This window comes from Cydia pomonella, chromosome 5 (genome assembly GCF_033807575.1).
Source record: "Cydia pomonella isolate Wapato2018A chromosome 5, ilCydPomo1, whole genome shotgun sequence".
Classification (NCBI taxonomy): Eukaryota; Metazoa; Arthropoda; class Insecta; order Lepidoptera; family Tortricidae; genus Cydia; species Cydia pomonella.
Genome location: NC_084707.1, coordinates 21,823,082 through 21,844,696, shown reverse-complemented (window position 1 = coordinate 21,844,696; position 21,615 = coordinate 21,823,082). Strand labels below are relative to the sequence as shown.

General features: G+C 38.3%; 1 protein-coding gene across 3 annotated transcripts in view; it reads left to right on the top strand.

The window, feature by feature from the left end:
• The window catches only part of LOC133518096 (zinc finger protein chinmo), a 111,905-nt gene that overhangs the window by 71,369 nt on the left and 18,921 nt on the right, over positions 1–21,615 (top strand). For 2 of the 3 annotated variants that reach the window (XM_061851676.1, XM_061851674.1), the window contains exon 2: positions 10,563–10,708. In XM_061851676.1, coding sequence (XP_061707660.1) covers positions 10,588–10,708 — 121 coding nt within the window. In that variant the 5' untranslated portion in view covers positions 10,563–10,587. Of the gene's footprint in view, positions 1–4,963; positions 5,064–10,562; positions 10,709–21,615 lie in introns of those variants that run through there. The other variant, XM_061851673.1, reaches the window with a different exon arrangement.

Genomic DNA, 21,615 nt, shown 5'->3' with positions numbered 1-21,615 from the left:
TGCATTTTTATGACTCTTCTATTGATTACCGTATCTGTTGCGTTAATTATCTTCGATCATAGCCGTTAAACGGTTTCGTAATGGTTGGTTTTATGGTTGACACTTGCAGTTGTGATTAAAAAAAGTTTTTCCCGCCGAATTTTCCCTTTCGAAAGCTGTCGCACTGTTCAAGTGTAGTATTATTGGAAAACTCATTCAATTGTAAACCTTAAGATCATACATTTCAGATATTAATTGAATTTATTGAGTTAAAAACGGAAATACTTAGCACGGAAAAAGTTTCTTAATTTTTGCACCATAAAACTACGCAAGCGTTTAAGATTCACTTCGACTTACGTATACCTACATATATTATAATCTTCTATAGTTCCCCGCGGCATCTTTGAATATGTATTGTATGTGATCCTACTTTCAAAAAGCTTATGTTAATGGGAACCAAGCGTCACTTAGGTCGAATAGTACTGCGCGATACCATGCGCTCGCGCACCGAACGCAGCGGGTACAATGCGATCACTGATCACTTGCTATTAGACGGAGCATATATGACGATTAACGATCAACACATAATATATAAGCTCCAATGTTAATTTAGTACAAGATACTGTTTACTTAAGTGACGACTTGTAATCTGGTAAAATTCTGCCCTGTTACGACAAAATAGGATACTTGGAATACCTAATGTACGCTGTTTCGTAACAGGGTTGGGGCAGCCAAGATGACAATCAGATAACGACAAACGCATAAAAAATGTATCGGGATGACAGATGCTACGAAAAGTCAAGTGACTATTTTCATACGTTATTTGTGACCGTAGCCGGCTAAACGCCCCACTTTGCCGCTTGCCATAAGGACGCCTGGACAGGTTTGATTCGTATAAAGATACAACAAAATCTCGTCCTTATGGTAAGCGACAAAGTGGGATATTTTGTCAGCCGTGGACACATTTAAGTTTCAATTGGCGTTTTTTTATCAACGATTATCATCTTGGTTAGGCCATGCCATGGTTAAAACATGCCAACAATTTAGTCCTAGAGGTAGTCATTATGAGTTATTGTAATATTGTGGATACAAACGAGTGTACAATACATGGTGTAATCACCGTGCAACACAACAACAACTAAAATAGCGCCTGCGGTTGGTGGCTAATCATTGTAAGCGCTTCATAATGCAGCCTGTTTGAGGTAGTCTATGGACGCGATGCAATGTGCGTGGCTGCGTGCAACTTTCTATTTTGACGGCGTTGTCGGACCCTGCACGTACTGCAGGAAAAGCGTCATAGAAAGTTTTGTTTGCAATTGTTACATATGCAGTTACCTGCTTTTTAAATAGACATAAATACCGTACGTTACACATTGGCGTACGTGTCCCGTTTAGTTAATTTAGATATCGAAAATATAACGGGGGTAATGATCCAATGACGTTGGTACATTCCCATGTTTTAGTATTTTTGAGTAGTTTACGCGGCTGTAGTTCCCACGCTGTTTCAAAGCGGATTGATAATTTAATTGTAATGAAAAAACCCAGGCATATTTATGATAAAAGAAATATTACATTATTGTTATAAACATTTTTTTTTTATACTACGTCGGTGGCAAACAAGCATACGGTCCGCCTGATGGTAAGCAGTCTCCGTAGCCTATGTACGCCTGCAACTCCAGAGGAGTTACATGCGCGTTGCCGACCCTAAACCCGCCCCCCCTCGATGAGACACATTCACAATGACATAATCACAATCATTTAAACTGCTTAGCGAAATTCATGAATTTCAGTAAAGGTAGTAGGTATAGTTGGACTTACAAACGTCAACGGACTTACAATAATCTGCGTATCGGAAATTATAAAAAATGTATACTTATTTGTCGAAAAATCATATCAACTGTATGCGATAACACCCAAGTACATTATCCAACTGTCTCAATTAACAGTTATACTTGATAAAACGACCAATTAACCTTACAAGTTAAACACTAGTCATAAAAAATCGTATGAACATGCGGATGCAAGCCCAATTCAAATTAATAATTAGAAAACTCGTTTTGTATGAGAGCGTCTATGTCGAAACCCACTAGTTTACATAATCTCAGAGCAAACGGCACCAAGCGCAAGTACTAAAGCGTCCAGTGACAATAAAACTTTACACGCATGGGACTGTTAAGGAAAAAGGGCTCAAGTAACACAGGACGCATCGAATACCCGACCAGATATCACAGAGCTTCATCTAGTATCGTGGTTCTTAGGTAAAAAGGTTAGTTTTAAAACGGATGCGTGTACGCATCGTCGGTCATCCGGAGTGCCGCGCCTCTCTTTCACAACCGCCGAATGCATTTCTCCGTCATGATGACGTAGTGACGCGGTGACCCACTCTACGATGCTTTATCAAAAGGTCGTATCTCTACACGAGTCCCATAATGAGTTATGACTTTTTGATAGATATGGTAGCTATTGCGGTTAGGGATGGAAGTATGCGCTTTCTTTTGTTTTAGAATGCTTTTTGTCCATGCTCGGTTTGAAGAATATGATTTCGTGACAGATAATTGTTGACGGTTTAGGTAGATTAGGTAGTTTAGTAGAGATTCACCTTTAAAAAATAAGTTTTTAACATTACCATAGAAACTTTTGCATTATTTATTGCGCAAGCTACAAAAACAAAAAGCATAATAAACCCCGTTTTTGCCATATATCGATGTTTTCGAGACAAAACAATGTGTACGTACGTCATTATCACTGAATTTATAAACTATTGATGCGAAAACCCATCACTTAAAAATGTAAAAGGAAAAAATTAAATTGTTTTCGGAAATTTTTATACAGCTTAGTCAGTAATCTCACAAATGTAAGTACCTAATGCAATTAGACCAAAGCTCCCACGGCGCGTAAACGCCGTTTAAGTAGCAATTCCACAAATGTGAACAAAGCACAGTACCAGTACGAAACAAACAATGAACACTTCTTAGAGCATCGTTAAATTCGACTACGTATACGACTCTAGTTACAAAGACAATCTATTGCTACCATAATAAAAGATGAAACGTAAATTCACACTATCCACCTTACCGCAACGTGATAAGACACAAATTTACATCCTTCAAGAGTAGCCGTAAGATATACGAGCGAGGGGGAACAGGGAATAAGTGTGCAGTACGTAGATTCCGCTTACGAAACTCGGATAAAACTGTAACGAGACTGCTTATACCAATATTTTTATAACAATTCTCTTGCAGTTTACAAATTATTGTGCGTTGATTCGCAGAATAAAGATGATAGTAGAGGCTGTCCGTAATGCAAGCCTTTGTTTAGAAACCGTTATACGTATGTACTTGCTTATTACGTATATTGATAGAAGAAAGAACGTAGATTTCATTCGTAATGCTTAATTTGTAGTACAGTTTGCACCTTAATAAAATACTTTTAGTTTTAATTAAAATTGTTTCAGACTTTTCTACATAAGCGTTTTGTCATTAATGTTAGCAAGTAATATCCCAAATAGTTGTGACCAATTAAGGTCCTTTGTGTAGCTTCTGATTTTGCAATAGGTACCACGTTTTTCCTATTGCGATCTTCCTGTTTTTCGTAACCTTAAATAGAATTAATCTTTCTGGTTTTTCCTATGAGACGTGCGTAAATGCGTACTGTGCAAAATGGGTCTCTGATCATTCGGCTCTCCGGGAGTTGCCACCTTATCAAATACCAAAAAACCCAACCCTAGCTTATCCGTGTAGGTTTTGATATCGCTTCTTTTTTAAAATGTACTGAAACTATACATATAAGGGCGAAATTGCACGCAATTGGGTTATTTTTATAAGTTGCGGTGTGTAGAGAATTCTCACTCCGAAATGTTATTACGCGCCAAAAGTTTCATAGGATTCTGTTCTCTTAGATTTAGCATTCAATTTTTTCAAATTATCATGCGTTTCCCTTTTTACACGACTGCCTTTTTTTGTTTTTTGATTTATTATTTTCAGGGATCATGTACGTGTTCTAAAGTTTATGCTTCTTCCTTTGTTTGTGGTTCCGGCGTCACGTAATTGCCGCTTTCCTATCCTCTATTCCAATTATAATATGATGTTGCCAGTACATATTACTTGTATCATTTCATAAATAGCACGTGATTTTATTTAATGTTAATATTAATACCATTATAAAAAACATATGCCAAATTGACGATATACACTTTAATAGAATCTACTGATTCTACTATTATCATATTTATACTTATATCTACAATCAATAAACTTAGCGTATTTTCTTCATTGACTAGCTGTGATGTCATTGTCATATAATTATCATTAGATACAATTAATGTTAATTTTAGAATGATTCTACGTGACAAGAAAACATATCAAAGTATTTTTTAGGGAGGGAGTTTCTCGACTAATTTAGGCCTACATATGCAAGCTCCAACTGTATAGTTGTACAGAATACCCAAGCATAACTTCGAGGGGAAAATTGAAGCACACACATAAAATGTTTCGTCAATTTGAAGTGCAGTAGATAACAGAGACCGAAATTTCTGTATCTGCCACTATCGCTCGAATATGTAAGGGCGATAGAGAGGCAGCCAACGAAAACTCGGTTTTCGTTTTTCGTGGTAGGCCCTCAGGCAACATCGAGGCGTTGCAACGACGATACTTTGCGCAACTCGGTGCAACGTCCCCCGCGCCCCGCACACCACGCTTGCGCGTGTGCTGCATGCCGGAACCGGGTCGTAGCCGAAATTCAACGTCCAGCTCAACCAGGTCCCCCCCTCCCTGATAACTACCTCACTATCAATACCTACCGTCTCACATGAAAGACCAGCTTACACTGGACACCTATACGTGCACGCATGCAAATGTGCGCCCAAACATGTATACACGTATCGCCCTTATTATAACGGAGTAAGGTGCAAATATTCACGTCCAATGTACAGTTAACTGAGTATCTAATCGATACAGTATCGACTGCATTCGGCCTACGAAGCCTGTACGTAAATTATTACAGTGACGCTTTTGGTAACAGGTGCAGAAATATCTTTATCAGACGTTTTCCGAAATGAAATATTCCAACGAACGTAGGCGTGGGAAGTGAGTAGATAGTTTAAGTATTTGTTTATCTTATTAATTCATTCAGAACATGGTTTCTTCGATAAGTTTGCGTACTCGTTTGATTTTCATGTCTCTTAGTACTTACAGGCTCGTCTAATTAGATCCAATTATATTCATAAAAATAGCAATAAAGAAGTATATGTATGCGTTGTAACTAAAAGTGTATTAGCTATATTTATTTTCATAAGTGCTATTTTAAAGTCTTCAACATCATTACTTCTTGAAAATAGTTCTCTTAAACTTACTGCCTGAAATTATCCTAGCGAAAAGTCTCATAAACATTGCATACAACATTGCATAGCAGCAATTTGTTTTAAACCATCGCCCACAGCCAGTATCCTTGATAATCTCAAGTACTCCCAAAATTCACGAAACGGGGTCGGACATTTCAAACGTTAATCGCCATAGGGAGAGATAAGGAAAATCCTCAGAAAACGATGTGGGGGCAGAAAACTCGTATTGAAAAAGCAACGCGAACGACCGACTGCTCATTACTGCCACAACTTCATTTTACAAAGTAGGATTGGAATTTTTAATCTTGTATTTTCCAGTAAACCTGCCTTTTTTCACAGACTCTTCAACCAGTTTCGCTAGCGTCAAAGAAAAATACCTATTGTGACATTCAAACGTATAAAATCTTCTATTAAAATGGTGTTATTTACAGCTCATCTAGCTTGTACAGTCGCCATCTAGGTGCATATCTGAACACGCACTCTAGCGCCCTGACAATGAAGGCGTGCTCAGATATTTGTGAGCACTTTCGCCGCTCGGATATATCTGATGGCGACTATACACATCTTTAGAACGAGATGCAAGGGCGAGTAATAAGAAAAAGGAGTCCAATTGACATCTATTTCTAAGTTCGAATTGGCCTCGTAAACAAAGATTGGTCGTTATTTGTTTACGACTCTTAGTCGCTCAAGTAATTACATTTTAAAATAGAGGGGGTAACAATTTAATTTCAGATACCTGCCAGATTTGATACTTAAACCCTTGCACAACTGTAAAAATTGAGGGTGGTAGGGAGGAAACTTTGATGCGGTGGGGTGTAATAAGTACTAATGATCGCTTGGGGGCGAGGGAAACTACTCGTAGGTTCCCCGTGAGGTAACGCATTCAGTAAGATTGATTGGTATTAAATAACTGGTATGGTTCTAGGGATAGATAATGATGGAAAAACAAGCACTAGTGCATGCCTTTTTAAGAATTTCATCTTATTCATTTTAATCTTATTATATGATTAGCTATTAATCTGCAATTCTCCGTTATGTTTTTGTAAAAAAAAAATGGGATAAATCAACTTATTAGGGTAGTTAAATTTTTGTAATAAGTTAAATAATAGAAAGTGGTTTTGGGTTCGAGAAGTTTCATTCATTTGTTAAGTACTACAAGTTCTAAGCATAGGGATAAATGGCTCGTGCAGGGTCAAGAATGTTGGTTCAAAGGTTCCCTAATTAAATATTTTATGACTTTCGATGATTTTCCCATGGAATTTAGCGCGAGTCCATTTCAGGTGCCTAATTCGGTCCATGAGAGAATCCAAATGATACTTATCTAATTTTCCTAAAGTAGTAACAATTCCCGACATGGCAGGAGACGACCTAATAATGTCCACTCCATGCTCATGAATTATGAATGACATTAGGCTTTTAGACACATACTAAAAAGATAGACCTGTTGAAAATGATGCTTCACTAAGGAGCTTGTTGCCTGAAAGTCAAACCAATAGTATTCTCGCAGTTGAAAAACTGTACCGTTCTGCTTATCCCGAAACTACGTACATACATATATCTTATAGAATCTCATGAGCGTTACTGTGTCACCCCTGAAGGACAGTAATACAATATGTTAAGGACCACCTTATTGGTAAAACTTCACCTAAAAGCATGAGGCCTAAATATTTTCTATATAAAGGCTATTTGGTGACCTTTGGGATCCCTCAAACTATTGTTTCGTGACAGATTATGGGCGGTCGTCTCGTGCCTAATATTCGGAATAACATCGTTTATTAATACAGCTTTTGTTACACGTGTTTAGCCTATTATTCTATTAGACAGGAGACGAGAGACCTTGTATACCCTTGGACCTGAGACGGTCATATTATTGATACTGAAGTATGGTCTAGGCATGCCTAAAACATTGTTACCGTCTAATCATAATATCACTTTTAAAAATCTGTGATAACAACTAGTTTTTGTTTTAAGCTTACACTTGATCCATTTATATAATTTTGGTTTTACCACACCAGTTCGATAGTTATTTTTATTTATACGTTTTATCATTCTAGAAAAACAATAAATATATAACTATATCCTCAACTAAGAAAATTACTGACTTCACAAATAGTTTAAAATCCTATCATCTTATGGTCTTCTTTAGTAGTTCCACTTCATTAAAAGGTGTTTTCCGTAAGCCCTTCATTTTAATTTAATATTATTTTTATCAATTGTTATTATGTACTAGCATAGAGGCAATATATATGAAAACTACAACTTTTTACCTATTTATGAGATACAATACAGCCTGTTTACAGACGCCTGGTCAGCGGAGGCTTAGTGACAGGGACCCTTTGATTCGAAGAATGATTAAGACACGTTTAAGATCTTGGAAAGATCAATAACTAAACGACATGTCAAAATTGACGTTTATTTTGATTCCGCTGTGATCCCAATAAGATCTATCTACGATATTTCTAACGTCAAAGTGACATTGGTTGCCCGAATCGAGCTGCTTCTGTCAATTATACGACATACAAACGATATCTAAATGAGAACTTATCTAAACCAGAACTTATCGTTATCGTATCTCATTCTTCGAATCGGGCTGCATGTTAGATACGTGTTGCTTTAGGATCAAACTGCATCAGTATCCTCAATACTGCTTCTCAGTCCTGTCACTGAGTTAGTTTCCCTTTCCACCTCCTCGTAGCCAAATCGCGTCGACACCAATTTGAACTCCACGCACCGGAGCTGAACCGTGGGAACTAGCGGTCACCGTCATTACATATTCATGGTAGCCTGGCCCCGTATCGATCATGCACCGGTTGTTCACCCTGCGACCTTGGGCCGAGCCACCTTCCGCCCTGCGCCCGAAGGCCTACCTGGTACATTGATTTTATTTTTAAGGGATTTCATATGCAAAGCCGGTAGGCTGTTTTAATAATGGATTTACTGCTGCTTTTTATCTTTGCGTAAAGGGTTTTTTTGTGGTTCAGGAGAAAGGTAGAATTGATTTATTTTTGTAGTATAGTTGTGGACGCTAAATGTAACATTTACATCATCTAGTGGATTGCTAGAACAGCTGAAAATACTTAAGTAGCACAACAATTTACTTAGTCCATACCTTTGTCCCTTGATGAGATTATAAATTTATTACAAAAGATACATTTGATAATCTGTGTCTCGACGTCTCGTAACTATTATGTCATCCCATCTTTTAGGCAGTCCCGTGAAAGATAGCATAATTGAAACACTTTGCCAGATTAAAGTCTAACCGACAAAATTATCCTCCTGGTAATTCCAGATTAGCCTCCGGAGGCTTTAATATTTACATTTTACAAAACAAGACTTTCTAATCTGAGTGTCGTTAGGTTTTAAGTTGGTGCCTAACTTGTTAATAAAGGATTAATAATAAATACAATACGCCCGCAGGGCAGGTTTTCGCGAACTGTTGGAGAATAACGACCCTAATAAGGACCCGAGTGCTCCCGAGAGTCGGTCAGGGTCTCCGTCTCTGGCGTATCTTCGTCGATCGGAGGGGACCCGCAGGACTCTCAGCTCTAGCTTGTCTTCATTGCCCGTCCAAAGAGGAATCGTTAGATCTATTGGATGGGGTAGACATGAAAGACGCGAGTTGGCAAAGTGGCTGCTGGAAAGAAAGTGGCGCACACCTCTCGTCACCTTGAGTTGCTCACACCGATGATGCTCCTGGTCGTCATTACGACGGCAGTTTCAGGGGCCCATCTCGTCAGCGGCTAGTCGCCTGTCTCGATAACGTGTATAAACTTTGTTATGGGAGGTGTCCGGACCTCTTCAGCAATAGCTGAATCTTTTGATCAGCCAAACTTCAACGGCATAACCGGCACGCTTCTCCCCTGTATTTGTAATAGCCCCAGCGCCCGCTGATACTGATTTACGGGTTAACTATTTGTATCCATGAATGGGTTCTAGCTGGTGTATCACATAACATCAATTTTGTCTTAAAGGGCCTCTGCACTTTTTGGCTTTGGCCTCACGCTCGCCTCTTAAAGGTCCGAAACCCCATGGTCCCGAGATATGGTAAAAAATACAAGACTTATAATCTCATGTTAACTATAATTACGTGAAAAACTAAAAGCCGAGGCCTTCAATTTTCAGTTGGGGCTATAGTTTGGAGAGCACTTGTACGACAGCCAACAAAGTGTCATCCCTGGCACTTGTGAGAGGTTTTGTCTAGACTCTAGTTAAACTTCCCTTATCTAATACGGAACTTTCTTGAAGTAAATGGGGATATGTATAATAGTTACGTAACGGATTTAACAACACTCCAATTTATTTACAAATAGGGGGTTATGAAAATCGAGACAGTGTCGTTTATGATTTTTAAAAGCTACCGGTACCCCATCGCGCTTTGAACCAGATATTTAGAAGAATGTAAGTCGTGGTATGAGTAAATACAGAGCACGTTTGTGCCCGTTCGTGCCCCGTTTCTAAATGTTTCGCGTCGCAACGCATGTATACATTTTGTATATGAGATCATTATATGGTAACTTCGGATTAAAATATATAGAAACCTATGTTTATATGCATTTTATTTTAAACCAGCGTTACGAGAAATTTTGTCGGAGATAGCGGGACGAACTTAACGCCTTTGATGCTGAATACTCGTGGATAACTGCTAAAGATATACGTGGAGAAATAAGACAGGACCTTTTGCAGGAGTGAGACGCTTTAGGCCCTTGAATAAAACATACTAATGCCCGTGAAATCCACCCGATTATACAGTTTGTTTTTTTAGCATTTATTTTATAAAAAGGTAAACAGTCTCGATATTAACCGAATCTAAACATTCATTTATATGACTTAATGAAAGCAAAAGAATGTAAATAATAATATGATTTATAATTGTTCCATATTTGCCGTGACTTATTTTTTCTAAAGATACGTCAACCTAACCTATAGTCCAAAACTAACTCGAATATCTTCGTTTAGGTGCGATTCCTATTCGAATGACGCAGTTCTGAGAAGAAAAAACCCAGATCAAACTAAAAGCTTAACTATAGTCGGTCAAAAAAGTTTGTTAGTAGAAAAAGGCGCGAAATTCAAATTTTCTATGGGACAATAACTCTTCGCGCCTACATGTTTTAAATTTGCCGCTTTTATCTATTGACGGAAATGGCTTGACAGACTATATGCACCTATTGAACCTATGGACCATAGTTGTGGGTGGTTTATAGTTTTCATTATCGGGCACTCTTTGAAAATAGTATTTTGGTTACAGGGAAGGTAACCGAGGCGGCCCGGGCATGGACTCTCAGCAGCAGCAGTACTGCCTCAAATGGAACAGCTTCGGTTCAAACTTGGCCACGTCATTCGCGAACCTCTGGAACTCGGAGAGTCTCGCCGACGTCACACTGTACTGCGAAGGTAAGTCACTTTGTCTATGGCGGTCTTTTATGCCTGTCAGCACGCCGCTTTTGTGTCCGAGCGGGACATCGGTATATACACAGTGTTGGTAGAAATTCGTATTTTGAGTTTAAGTCTAATTTTTTAACGAGACTTCTCTCTCATTAGATCTCAAATTTATACAAAAGATTTGGGTGCCTAACGCGTTGAAAATAACTCAAGTTTCGACTTAATTATTAGAGTCTTAAAAACGGAGTCGAGTCTTAAAGCAGATAGGACTCAAAAGACTCGAATCTTAACCTACACTTAATATATTTGATATAAGCTAGTTATAGTAATCATCTGTATATATCCATTATGTATATTGTTATTGTCAATAAATAGATTTTTCTCATATATTTGAATTGATGTTTTTCGGACACACCGGCTATCGGCCTCATATGGGAGTATACTAAATAATACATCATAGCACTTTGTTTTATGGGAGATAATATAGACTATTTATTCATGTTAACTATAAAAAATCCGATTATAATGGGCCATATCTCAATAGATACCTATCTCGATAGGTAATAGTACTATGGAATTTCAAGCTAAATAAATGTCAAAAAAGCAAAATATCTTCTACTTCCCCGAAAGATTTTGTAGGTAATGCCATACATTGTTTTTAATATTTAAGAACCTAGTACGGTTTAAGTGTTCTATTTCTTTTATTTTCCTTCACGTAATGTAGGCAGGACTGACGAGTCAGAATGACTTGAGAGAACTCGTCCGTCTCAAAATGCGCGCGGGCATGGTTCAAGAGACTCAAGGGATGCGGCAGAGTTTCTGACAGCCCTTAATGTAAATGAGGGAAGTTTATAAAAAAAATATACTTAATGATAGGGATAGTAATGTACTAGTATTTTTATAAATAGCTACAACGTTTGAATGAAGGCTATAATCATTTTGTTTCATGGTTGGTACGTAGGCCTGCAAAAATGTATACTCTGGTACATCCCGTTTTTTAGTAGAAGAAGGCGGAAAATTTAAAAAAATTTGACGCGAACGGTATTCCATGTCCTCACCCATAGAACATTTGAAGGTCCTGGAGGTCATATATAAATATATGATAATAGTCGAGACATGGTTAATTTTAAATACATCCATTTCCTTTTTTAGTCAAATTGTTCAAATTGAGTAGAACAAGGAGAACAATGGAAAATATTTGAGAAATCCACAAAGTTTGAATTCTCGTTTGGCGACAGACGTTTCCGAGACTTCAGAACCGTCAATCTGAATTCTAAAAGCTTGCGTGTCCTTTGTCTCCTATTTTCCTCAATGATTAGGTTTTAACTTGTATAATTTTATTATTATTATTTGTTTACTACCTCTACAGCGATCTTTCGGCCGAGTCGAATCGCGCCCAAGCGCACTTTACTAGTTGCCAAAGGAATTATAGTGTCTGCTCAGTAGTCAAATCCTATATTTTGAATGTTATTGGCACCACTTCCGACTGGTCGAGTCCTCGCGCACGCGTACAGCGGCGCGCGACTCCTCGAGTACGCGGACGGCAGCGTCTTTCTGTCGTCGGCTCCATTCGCTCAGAGGTTACTCTGGTAGATTTGATGAGCACTCGGACGGACGCTGTCGGCTACCGGCAGGTGCTCGAGCATCCGCCGCAACGTGGCGGCAGCCGAATCAGCCCGACGCGGTCGAATGCCGCCGGGTGCTCGAGCGTTCGTTGCGACGCGGCAGCAGCCGATTTGACCGGGCCCGGTCGGTGGAAATTGTACATTATACACTATTTTAGGAATAGTTAGATCTAGACGTGTCTGTATATTTTCTTCCGTCGTAAAAGTTGTAAATTATATTATCACAACATTCATAACACGATGTCAGTACGAACGTTGTGCGTATCTACGTGCATGTCCACGAAATCTTGCTAAATTGATAAAAAGGTCGTTGACATCGTTTGCGATAAATTTGGCACTTTTTTCCCAATTGGCCTTGACGTTGGCATGCAACACTTTTACGGTGTGTGTATTAAATTTGATAACAGTATATGTGCCTATTGCAGATATTGTCATTTAATTTTGTTTGCTTGTCCGGTATCTCAAAAAAAAACATGGCCTTGAAATGTCAGGTCGTTGAATGCACTGGTTATCATGTTATTGCGTTTTCCTTAAACAGACACGTGTAAATGACTCAAAGATTGTAACCGTTAAGTTGCAAAATTCGTAATATTTTCCTACTAAACCGCATTTTCAAATCAGTTGGTGTCGCAAAAACATCGCCGTAATATTTCATCGGCATAAATCCGCGGGTGTAAAACGTTCAGGTATTAAATTTCACCTGGGGGCTTCCTTTAATAACGCTGTAAACTTACACTGCTAAGCTTTGTGCATATAGTATGCGGGTAGGCATTTCTATTCAAATTCGGGTGTTAATTAAAGCACGTCACGTCTCCCATGAATGCGTTGCCGAGGAATAGCCGAGATAGTTGTTGTCATCTCCCGCAAACATTGCCGACTTTGATGGCAGCCCCTTTAATACACTTCGTGTTGAATAACAAGAAACATGAACTTGAACTTACTGAAGTTTTATTTCAAAGTAAACGCTGTGGGCTCTTGAAAAGTTGCGTGAAGAAAATGAAATATTTTTCAAGAACTCACGTTTAAAGAACACATAGAAATGACTTACAATGATAATAACAAGAAATATAAATTTGAATTCAATGTCATTAGGGTTTTAAAAGAAAACGTTACGAATGTTAACAAGTTCAATAAAGAAATTGAAATATTTGAACAGCTCATATTTAACGAACGTCAAGGAATTCCCCACAATGCCACTGTTCAACAACGGAAAGCTAACAAAGTTGAGAATTTTTTCGACGACTGTTTGACCCTACTTCACAATGAAGATTTAATTGCAGTTAATTTGCAGGACTGTTTCAATGGATTTTATAGGAGTTTTTCCTGTAAGGTTTCCAGTCGTAACTTTTCGAGGTCGAGCCGAACAAGTGCGCTAGACGCAATGGGAGGGCGAGGATGGGGGGAGCCACCCGCCGAGGACTGGGTTGTAGAAATGTTTGCTGTTAATGTGGAGATGGCTTTTGGGAATTGAAATTTATTTTCAAATTGTGACAATACTTTATGGTAGTCTTCTTAGAGAATCTTGTCGATACTCAATTCCAACTTAACTCATGCAATGATGCCGCTACTATTTAGAAACATGAAAAAAAAAAGTGAAATTGGTATTGTGTCTTATCGATTAAGATTTAAAAAATATTGGAAAATTGTTTTATTAAACTTGTAATTTTAAATCATCTATAAAATAAGACATTTAAAGAGATGTATGGGCTTTGTGAATGTCGTCTCGCTTTGTGTGGTAGGGCACAGCCAGTGGATGTCATTCCAGATCTAGAGCAGAGCCCAACTGGAGAAGTACCTCCACCTTACAGAAAACAGCAGCCGAATAACACTAGACCCTACTCATAGTGTTGTGTTCCTGCCGGTGAGTAAGGTTGCCAGAGCTCAACGAGAGGGGGGGGGGGGGTTTAGGGTTGGCAACGCGCATGTAACTCCTCTGGAGTTGCAGGCGTACATAGGCTACGGAGGCTGATTACCATCAGGCGGGCCGTATGCTTGTTTGCCACCGACGTAGTATATATAAAAAAAAACATGAAATTCATGGTTTTAGCTTATTACGCTATGCACCAATTTTCCAAATATCTAATTAGATATTAGAAACTTCCATATCTACCTCACGTCGGATATTCGCTGTATCTCTTCTGGCACTTACCTCTGAGGTTGGGGTGAATCTCGTTATTCTGCATGGCCGGTTCGAATTCTCGTTATAATGCTCCTTTACTAAGGTCTATACAGTCACTCGCTCTTTGCTCCAACACGTGTCTATTGAGTTTCTACTCGTGTTAAAATTGCTCCCGCATAATGATGCTTTAGAAACTGTCCATAATGATTTGTTTATCATGCACTAGGATGCGTGGTGCAGCATTCTACCAGATTGTTGTTTACGAACGCTACGATAAAATTAAATGCCTTGGCTTAAACATTTAACGGTGTTAAACTAAAACTCGGCTTAGGCGACACTCTAATAAAGTACCTCTGTTAAGTATATATTTTCTTCGTTTCTTTGCGTCTTTGGGAGAATGCAATTTTCAGTTTTAAATTTCGAAATACCGCATTATATGCGTTTCGACAACGGCGGCGAACGCATCGGCGCGGCTCGCTTCCCTTATCGACCGAGCCGCTATATGTGTCGCGAGGCAACCGACCCTCCAGCCTACCCGAAAACCTCCCAAACCCCCCCACTCTCGACTTGGCCGTATTCCAGCTGCCGACACGGATTGCACGGAGTCACATAACGCTTAACACAGTCTAATACGGCTCTCGAAAATTCCGCTCCACAGAATTGATTACCCACACTGTGTCAAACCGAGGGCCAGTTGGAAAGACTCGGTCCTTTTGCATCATTTTTACGGTTTCACTTTCTGGTGTGAATTTCGTGCGTGCATTTATTCAAATGTGGGGCGGGCGGAGGTTTAGGTGGCAAATATTGGATTGTTTATTCTCGGCAACTACGTGCGAGTCGGGCGATACCTTGCGACAATATGTTCCAATATGCAGCGTCTGCTGCTGGTATACGTTGATACAATATTTGGTTTGAAGTGTGCTCGTTCAATAGAAAATCTCATAATCTATGATTGTATAAATAGTAGGCACTGAACTAGATTGTTTAAAATATACATTTTCGTACAGTAATTCCTTTATTTTCGTCATAAGCCAATCGATTTCGAATCAAAAAAGTGCACATTGATCATTAGATAAACTCAAGTTATCGTAGTTGAAATGATAACAAAACGTAGCTACGAATGCTACGATAATACACAAATAGATTAAACAGCTGCCAAGGGCTTCGAGGCTTAAAGATTTAAACAGGCATCGAATAGTTCGTCGCCAAATCTTGAATACTTAATGAGGAGAGGCGATTTCGGTTTTACGTTCAATAAAAGGGGGTTTACATCCTATTTATAGCTCAATTTCGGTGTTTAGATCAATAATGTGTTTCAGATTGGACAAATTATCCAGAGCAATGATTTTTATTGGTGCATTTAGTATGATCGATCACAATCAATCAAATCTATTTGCAAACTCATAACACGTAACGTAAGGAGACTTCAGAGTTCCCTGTTCGATGAAATATATTTATAAGTTTCGAATTTACGATGTTTACATTATTATAGTGTTTAGGTATCGTCATCATCATGAATTGTTGGTTCGTTCTAAAAATACTTAGCAAACTATTAATAAGCAGATTTTACTGTGTCTAAAACTCGGAATCTTAACGGATCACTAAAACCATACTTACTAGAAAAGTTTTTAATACTGACATTTCCTTCGGGACTGACGTGAATTAGAGGTATTTCTTCATACTTCACCGCACATTAAAATGGCGTTTATCACATGGTTGGTTTTAGGTTAACGTCAAAAATCAAGGTGTTGGTGCGGTTGGCCAAACGATGGGAAAAGGGGGGTTAGGGGGAGTTGATACCGCACCGACGCTTCCCCCTTTAGCTATACTTGAGTGCATTATACGTAAAACAAAGCCACCCCATAACTCCCAGGAGTAATGTGCGTTGCATGGTGACTGGAGGCACAAATTTTTAACCCTTTAGGGGGTTGCAGGGTCGTGGCCGTTAATTGCATTTAGGGATGTGCGATGTGCGTAAGGGTTGAGTTACCTTAACGAAACAGATAATCGCGGATAGGGTACACACTCGTTATAGGTTATTGTTTTAACTTTTTAATTACTTGATTGCTTTAAGCTTAGATTTTACAAGTTGTTTTATTTCCACCCTTTTGTTTAAGGGTAAGCTTCTCCGTAAGTTATTACTTCCGTCGTTAAATGCCCGGCTGTACGACGTCTGTGATGTCCTCATAAACATAAAACGACAAAGTTGCTTCGACTTCTGACTTGTTGAGTGTCTAAAGCAAGTTCACGAAATGCTACGCAATAAACTGACTAATCTGTTGAGAATCAAGAAAAATTACTAAGTTTTTAACTCCAATTTACAATGTTTATTAGGTTGGCGTGGGTCGCGTGCGTGTTTCTTATTAATGTTGTTTCTATTTTAAACGAACACTTCACGAAAACCGCTTTAATTATTTTGCATTAAGTGACAAATAGCTTTTCATAGTAATCAAACGCGTGAGAGCAATAAAATATTAGTTAGATTTACACGTGGAAAGAATTACACGTTGAGAAATTGTGATGCGTTGTCAATATCAATTCCTAAACAAAGGCACAGAATAAGTAATAGTCCAAAGGTTCATGTTGTACGAATACGAATCGACTTACAGTTCCACATAATATGTTGCTACGCTAATACAGGGTATAATAGACGATGTATTATGTAAGAGAAGGCTGCAAGCTTGTATAAAAGATGAGCGTGGCTAGAATTTATTTGTCTATCAAAACCCAGACTAGGTCCACGTTTTTGCACAAAAAAATACTTTAGAAGGTATCGTTATAAAGGGCGAAGGGAGTTTCTGGCTCGAACTTACTAATAAACTAGCTACTTTCCCCACTTTATTAAAATATGGATATTTTATTTTCTTTTCATCTACATCTAAATTGTTCCCGCGGGAGTTATGGTTTGTGAAAAAAAAGCTATTACTCTCTGGGGAGTTATAGTTTTTTTTATTATGTCACTTATTCATACAAACTAAGGACCATTACCTAATGAGTTTTACTTTTAAAATACTGACGTTTATAATTTAACCGTTTAAAATATTTGTACATAATTTTCCATCGTGGCTGAATGCCGATTAGGTCTTTGCCTTCGATGCCTATCCTGTCAAGAAATTACAAGATGGTAGATGAATCTTAGATGTCACCGTATTTAAGAATTATTTCGCTTAAAATTTAGTTTTTTCTTCGCAAGTGTGTTGAAAAATATTGTGTGTAACTCCGGGCATAAGAATATTGCAAATTCGGGTCTTTAATTCCCTCCAGCCTGCGGCTGTCTGGAATTACCACCCTCGTATCCAAAATTTCACTTACTCCTCTCGTTGCACAATGTACTATTGTTTTTAGATTTGTGATTCGTTTTAATCATGACAGGAAATAAAAGTTCTCTAAAAATGTCCATACTACATTTATCGCATATCTAATAATTTTTACCCGTTTAAGATCAAAACACCTCTCTGAATAGACGAGGTACATTTCAAAACCTATAAATAGTGGCGGGGAGAAGTCCGTTTTTTTTAAAGAATAACCCGGCTGTCCGTGATTGCAATTTTAGCGGAGCCAGACGTAAGACCAACGTAGCCCGGGCGTCCGAAACGCTTCACCTAGTTTTTCAGTACCCCCACTTTCCCCCTCCGTGCAAGATTGATTTTCTCTCGCACATTTCGCTTGCACTTTCAGTGGGGGTGTGTATCTCTCCCTCTCTAGCGTGGCCCGGTCGACCTTGAAACGGGGCGCGCGCACACAGACGTCTGGCAAGGGATGCGTTGTCGTCTACACGCAGTGGGGTTGTGTGGAGCCTGGAAACGGGGTTAGTCGTGCTCCCCACCCCACTGATGTCGTTTTCACTTGCATCCGGGCGCCGGCTATACCTATGCCTATGCGTATGTAAGGGACCCGATTTTCGATCTGATTATGGTACCGGCAACGAATTTTCCCTTTCATTTCGGGGCGGGTGGCTGTGCTATGTGCAATTTAGTTTTGATGGTTGTTACGTGTCTGCGTAACGGCTTTAAGCCTAACACTATTTTTTGTTTTTAGTGTTTGAGTATGTTTATTAGTTACATAGCTTTAGGAAATTGCTTAACGATGTTTTGCATTCATTTGAAATTTACGTTTCACGCTGTGACTTCGCGTAGCGCCACCGAGCAAACAGCTGTTTTTGACGCTTGATATTTATTTACACAGTATTCTCTTTATCTTTTGTTATATTAATTCCATTTTATGACTTATAGCGTATTCAATGCACCTGTTTCTTGGATCATAACTCGACCTCATAAAGTTTAATGGCCTTAATAGTTTTGGGTTTTTTCGTTGTTTTTATTATAGCTTTATTTAGTACTATTACGCCTCGACTTTACTATTACGTCTCTCGAGTCTCATTATATACCGCCAACGTAAATTGTATTAAAGTCATATATGTATTTCGACTTTTTCTCATCCAGGTAGAAATATGTTTTATGTTTCCCAAGGGAATTAATTTTTCTATTACTAGTCATATACAATGATACGTTAGTATAGTAGGTATAATCTACGATAAGGCCAAATTTTAAATCGGAAGTATACAGGCGATAAAAATTCATTATCATATTGGGGATTAGGCAGTTTTCAGTGATTATGTAGATCATACTGAAATACTTTTACCAACTCTGAAATACGAAAAAAACATTTACATTAACTACACGAATAAACAGCAGCCAAAATAAATTAAAAACACCAACATAACTCGCGATGTTGGGATTCATCTATAGTAAAAGTAGTTCAGCATACCTACCTAATCAACTCGCTAAGAATCAAATACATATTTAATAAGTACTGATAAACATAAGCAGACATCGGGTTTTACGAGGCAAATTTTAATAACAGCCCTACCTGAAAAACTAAACATGGAGCGACCACTAGTTTATGGGGAAAAGAAAAACACTGACAATTGACTTTGTACGTACAAATAACCTGCAATATTTTACGATGTAATTATACTAATTATATAGGTCATACTGAGCAATGGGACCAACAACGAAGTCACGAAGAAAATTGTCTGTTTCATATATTTTGGCTGGTCTGATCTTGATAATTTCTATGGGAGAGTCAATTTTATTTTTCGCGTATTCGGGGTAAGCCCTTTAGTAAATATGCTCAGTATGACTAATTATATTCACATTGTAATATATTGCACGTTGTTAAAAAACCATTCTGTATATGAACTCCTTACCTGACATTAAATTTCGCCCCCTAAAGTCCGATATCTGAACATAATTCCAAAATAAACGGCAAGTAATTATGTAAAACTACGACACCACATAAACGGCGACATAAAGACGTTAGTCGGCAGTGTACGGTCGCGCTATTTTGCATTACACTGCTCGCTTTGTTTGGGAAAATAAATGTGCGTGAAGGGCCCGGCGATTCGTCACACTACATAAAGGTTCTTGTGAACTATGCGATTTATCACTTGATGTTGTTGTGACAATATTTTAAAGAAAGGGCTGTAATTGCACGTTTAGTGATCGTGGTTGTCATAAAGGTACGGTCATGTCTGAAAATATCGATACGGAAAAAGTGCCAAAAATTTGTATACACGACTTTATTGCCATATATTAAGGTTCAGACGTGACTGTATGTGACAACAATACCCCCTATGAACAAGTGCAATTTGGTTTTACGTTTAAAAAGTGCAAGGACTAATGAAACTTACAGGTTATGTCAAAAAAATACACAAGACATTATTTGACTATAACAGTCGCTCTTACAGTAAAATTAATTGAATAAACACAACAAGCGATTAATTTCTTGAAAAAACACAACGCAAACTAACTAGGTACTTACTGATTACAAACCCAACCCAAGACAGTTTAATATGAATTCATTTGACATTCACGCAATAATTTTCCATTTTCCTTGAGGCTCATTCTAATTGCAATAACAGGTTAAGAATTTGATCTGTATTTGTTTTTGATATGATCTGTCAGTGTCGTACTTGTAAAAGTGACATTCTGGTCGAAGACAAAACAACAGATCAAATGCATAACCTTGTTTATTACAATTTGAATAAGCCTCGTGTTCGCAAAGTTTGTATTTAACGAATCTCGCCTGCATCCTCCCCGTGCCGACCTAGTTAGTTGCGCGGTGACCCATTTAGGCAATGCAAGCACAGATCACTTGCCCATTAGACGGGACATAATATACCCTTACTGAAAAAAAAATTACCGAAATCATTGCGTAATTTGAACAATAACTTAAGTAACAATGAAATAAAATTTAATCCATATCCTATAACGGATTTTGTTGCTACAATCTGACCTGTTGACTGGTGTAAAGGGTCCGCAAAAGCTGACAATCGCGAATAACTGACAGGCCGATATCGTCCGGGGAACTGGTAATCAGTGGGCCCCTTAACAATAATAGTCCGAATTAATGTGTAAGTAGTAACAAAATATTTTGTTATTGTTATGTAAACATTTCTTTCAGTGCTGGCCCAGTGTAAACTTATTAAGGTATAACTACTCCACTTGCCCAATGTTGGTTCTTTAGCAGCACTAGTGTTCAACCCGTGGTATTGTTATTTTAAAGTATAAGAATGCTAATGTGCAGAATTTAAACTATACAAATCTGATAACTTCTCTGATGACAAACACTCTCAGTTTCTCTGCCATTTATGCATTTCTAAGTTTGATGCGGCGTGAACGCAAGACGGTAAACGGTAAAAGGCAGTAAAATCAAATGAACTTAAAAATGGAAATTCTAGATTAAGATTTTCAGATACCTAAAAAAATAGGTACCTGTTTGCATATTTTTATTTTATTTAAAAAGCTGCTTTTTAGCTTAGCATTTTATGAATGCTTTATACCCTACTGTAGTATGACCCCTGTATCCTGCTGCAGAGTCTGCGGTATTTAGTCTATGAATGCAAGTCTAGGGGCCCGGGCAGCGTTATCGTCATTATTTTGGGCACTCGGGATCTCTGTTCCTTTGTCTCTTCCCCTCTGTTCTATCCTGCTTTGCCCACTTTTGTGAAAAGCGATAAGAATTGCTATAGTAAAACGGTGTTTGAAACGGGAAGCACCTTTGGCGAAGGCTTCCTTTTGTTTTATATGGACCGGTGTTCTTTACAATGCTACTCTGTAGTAGCATAAAAGCTCATTTGGATGGTGCGAGAATTGCCTGCGAGTTTCATTACA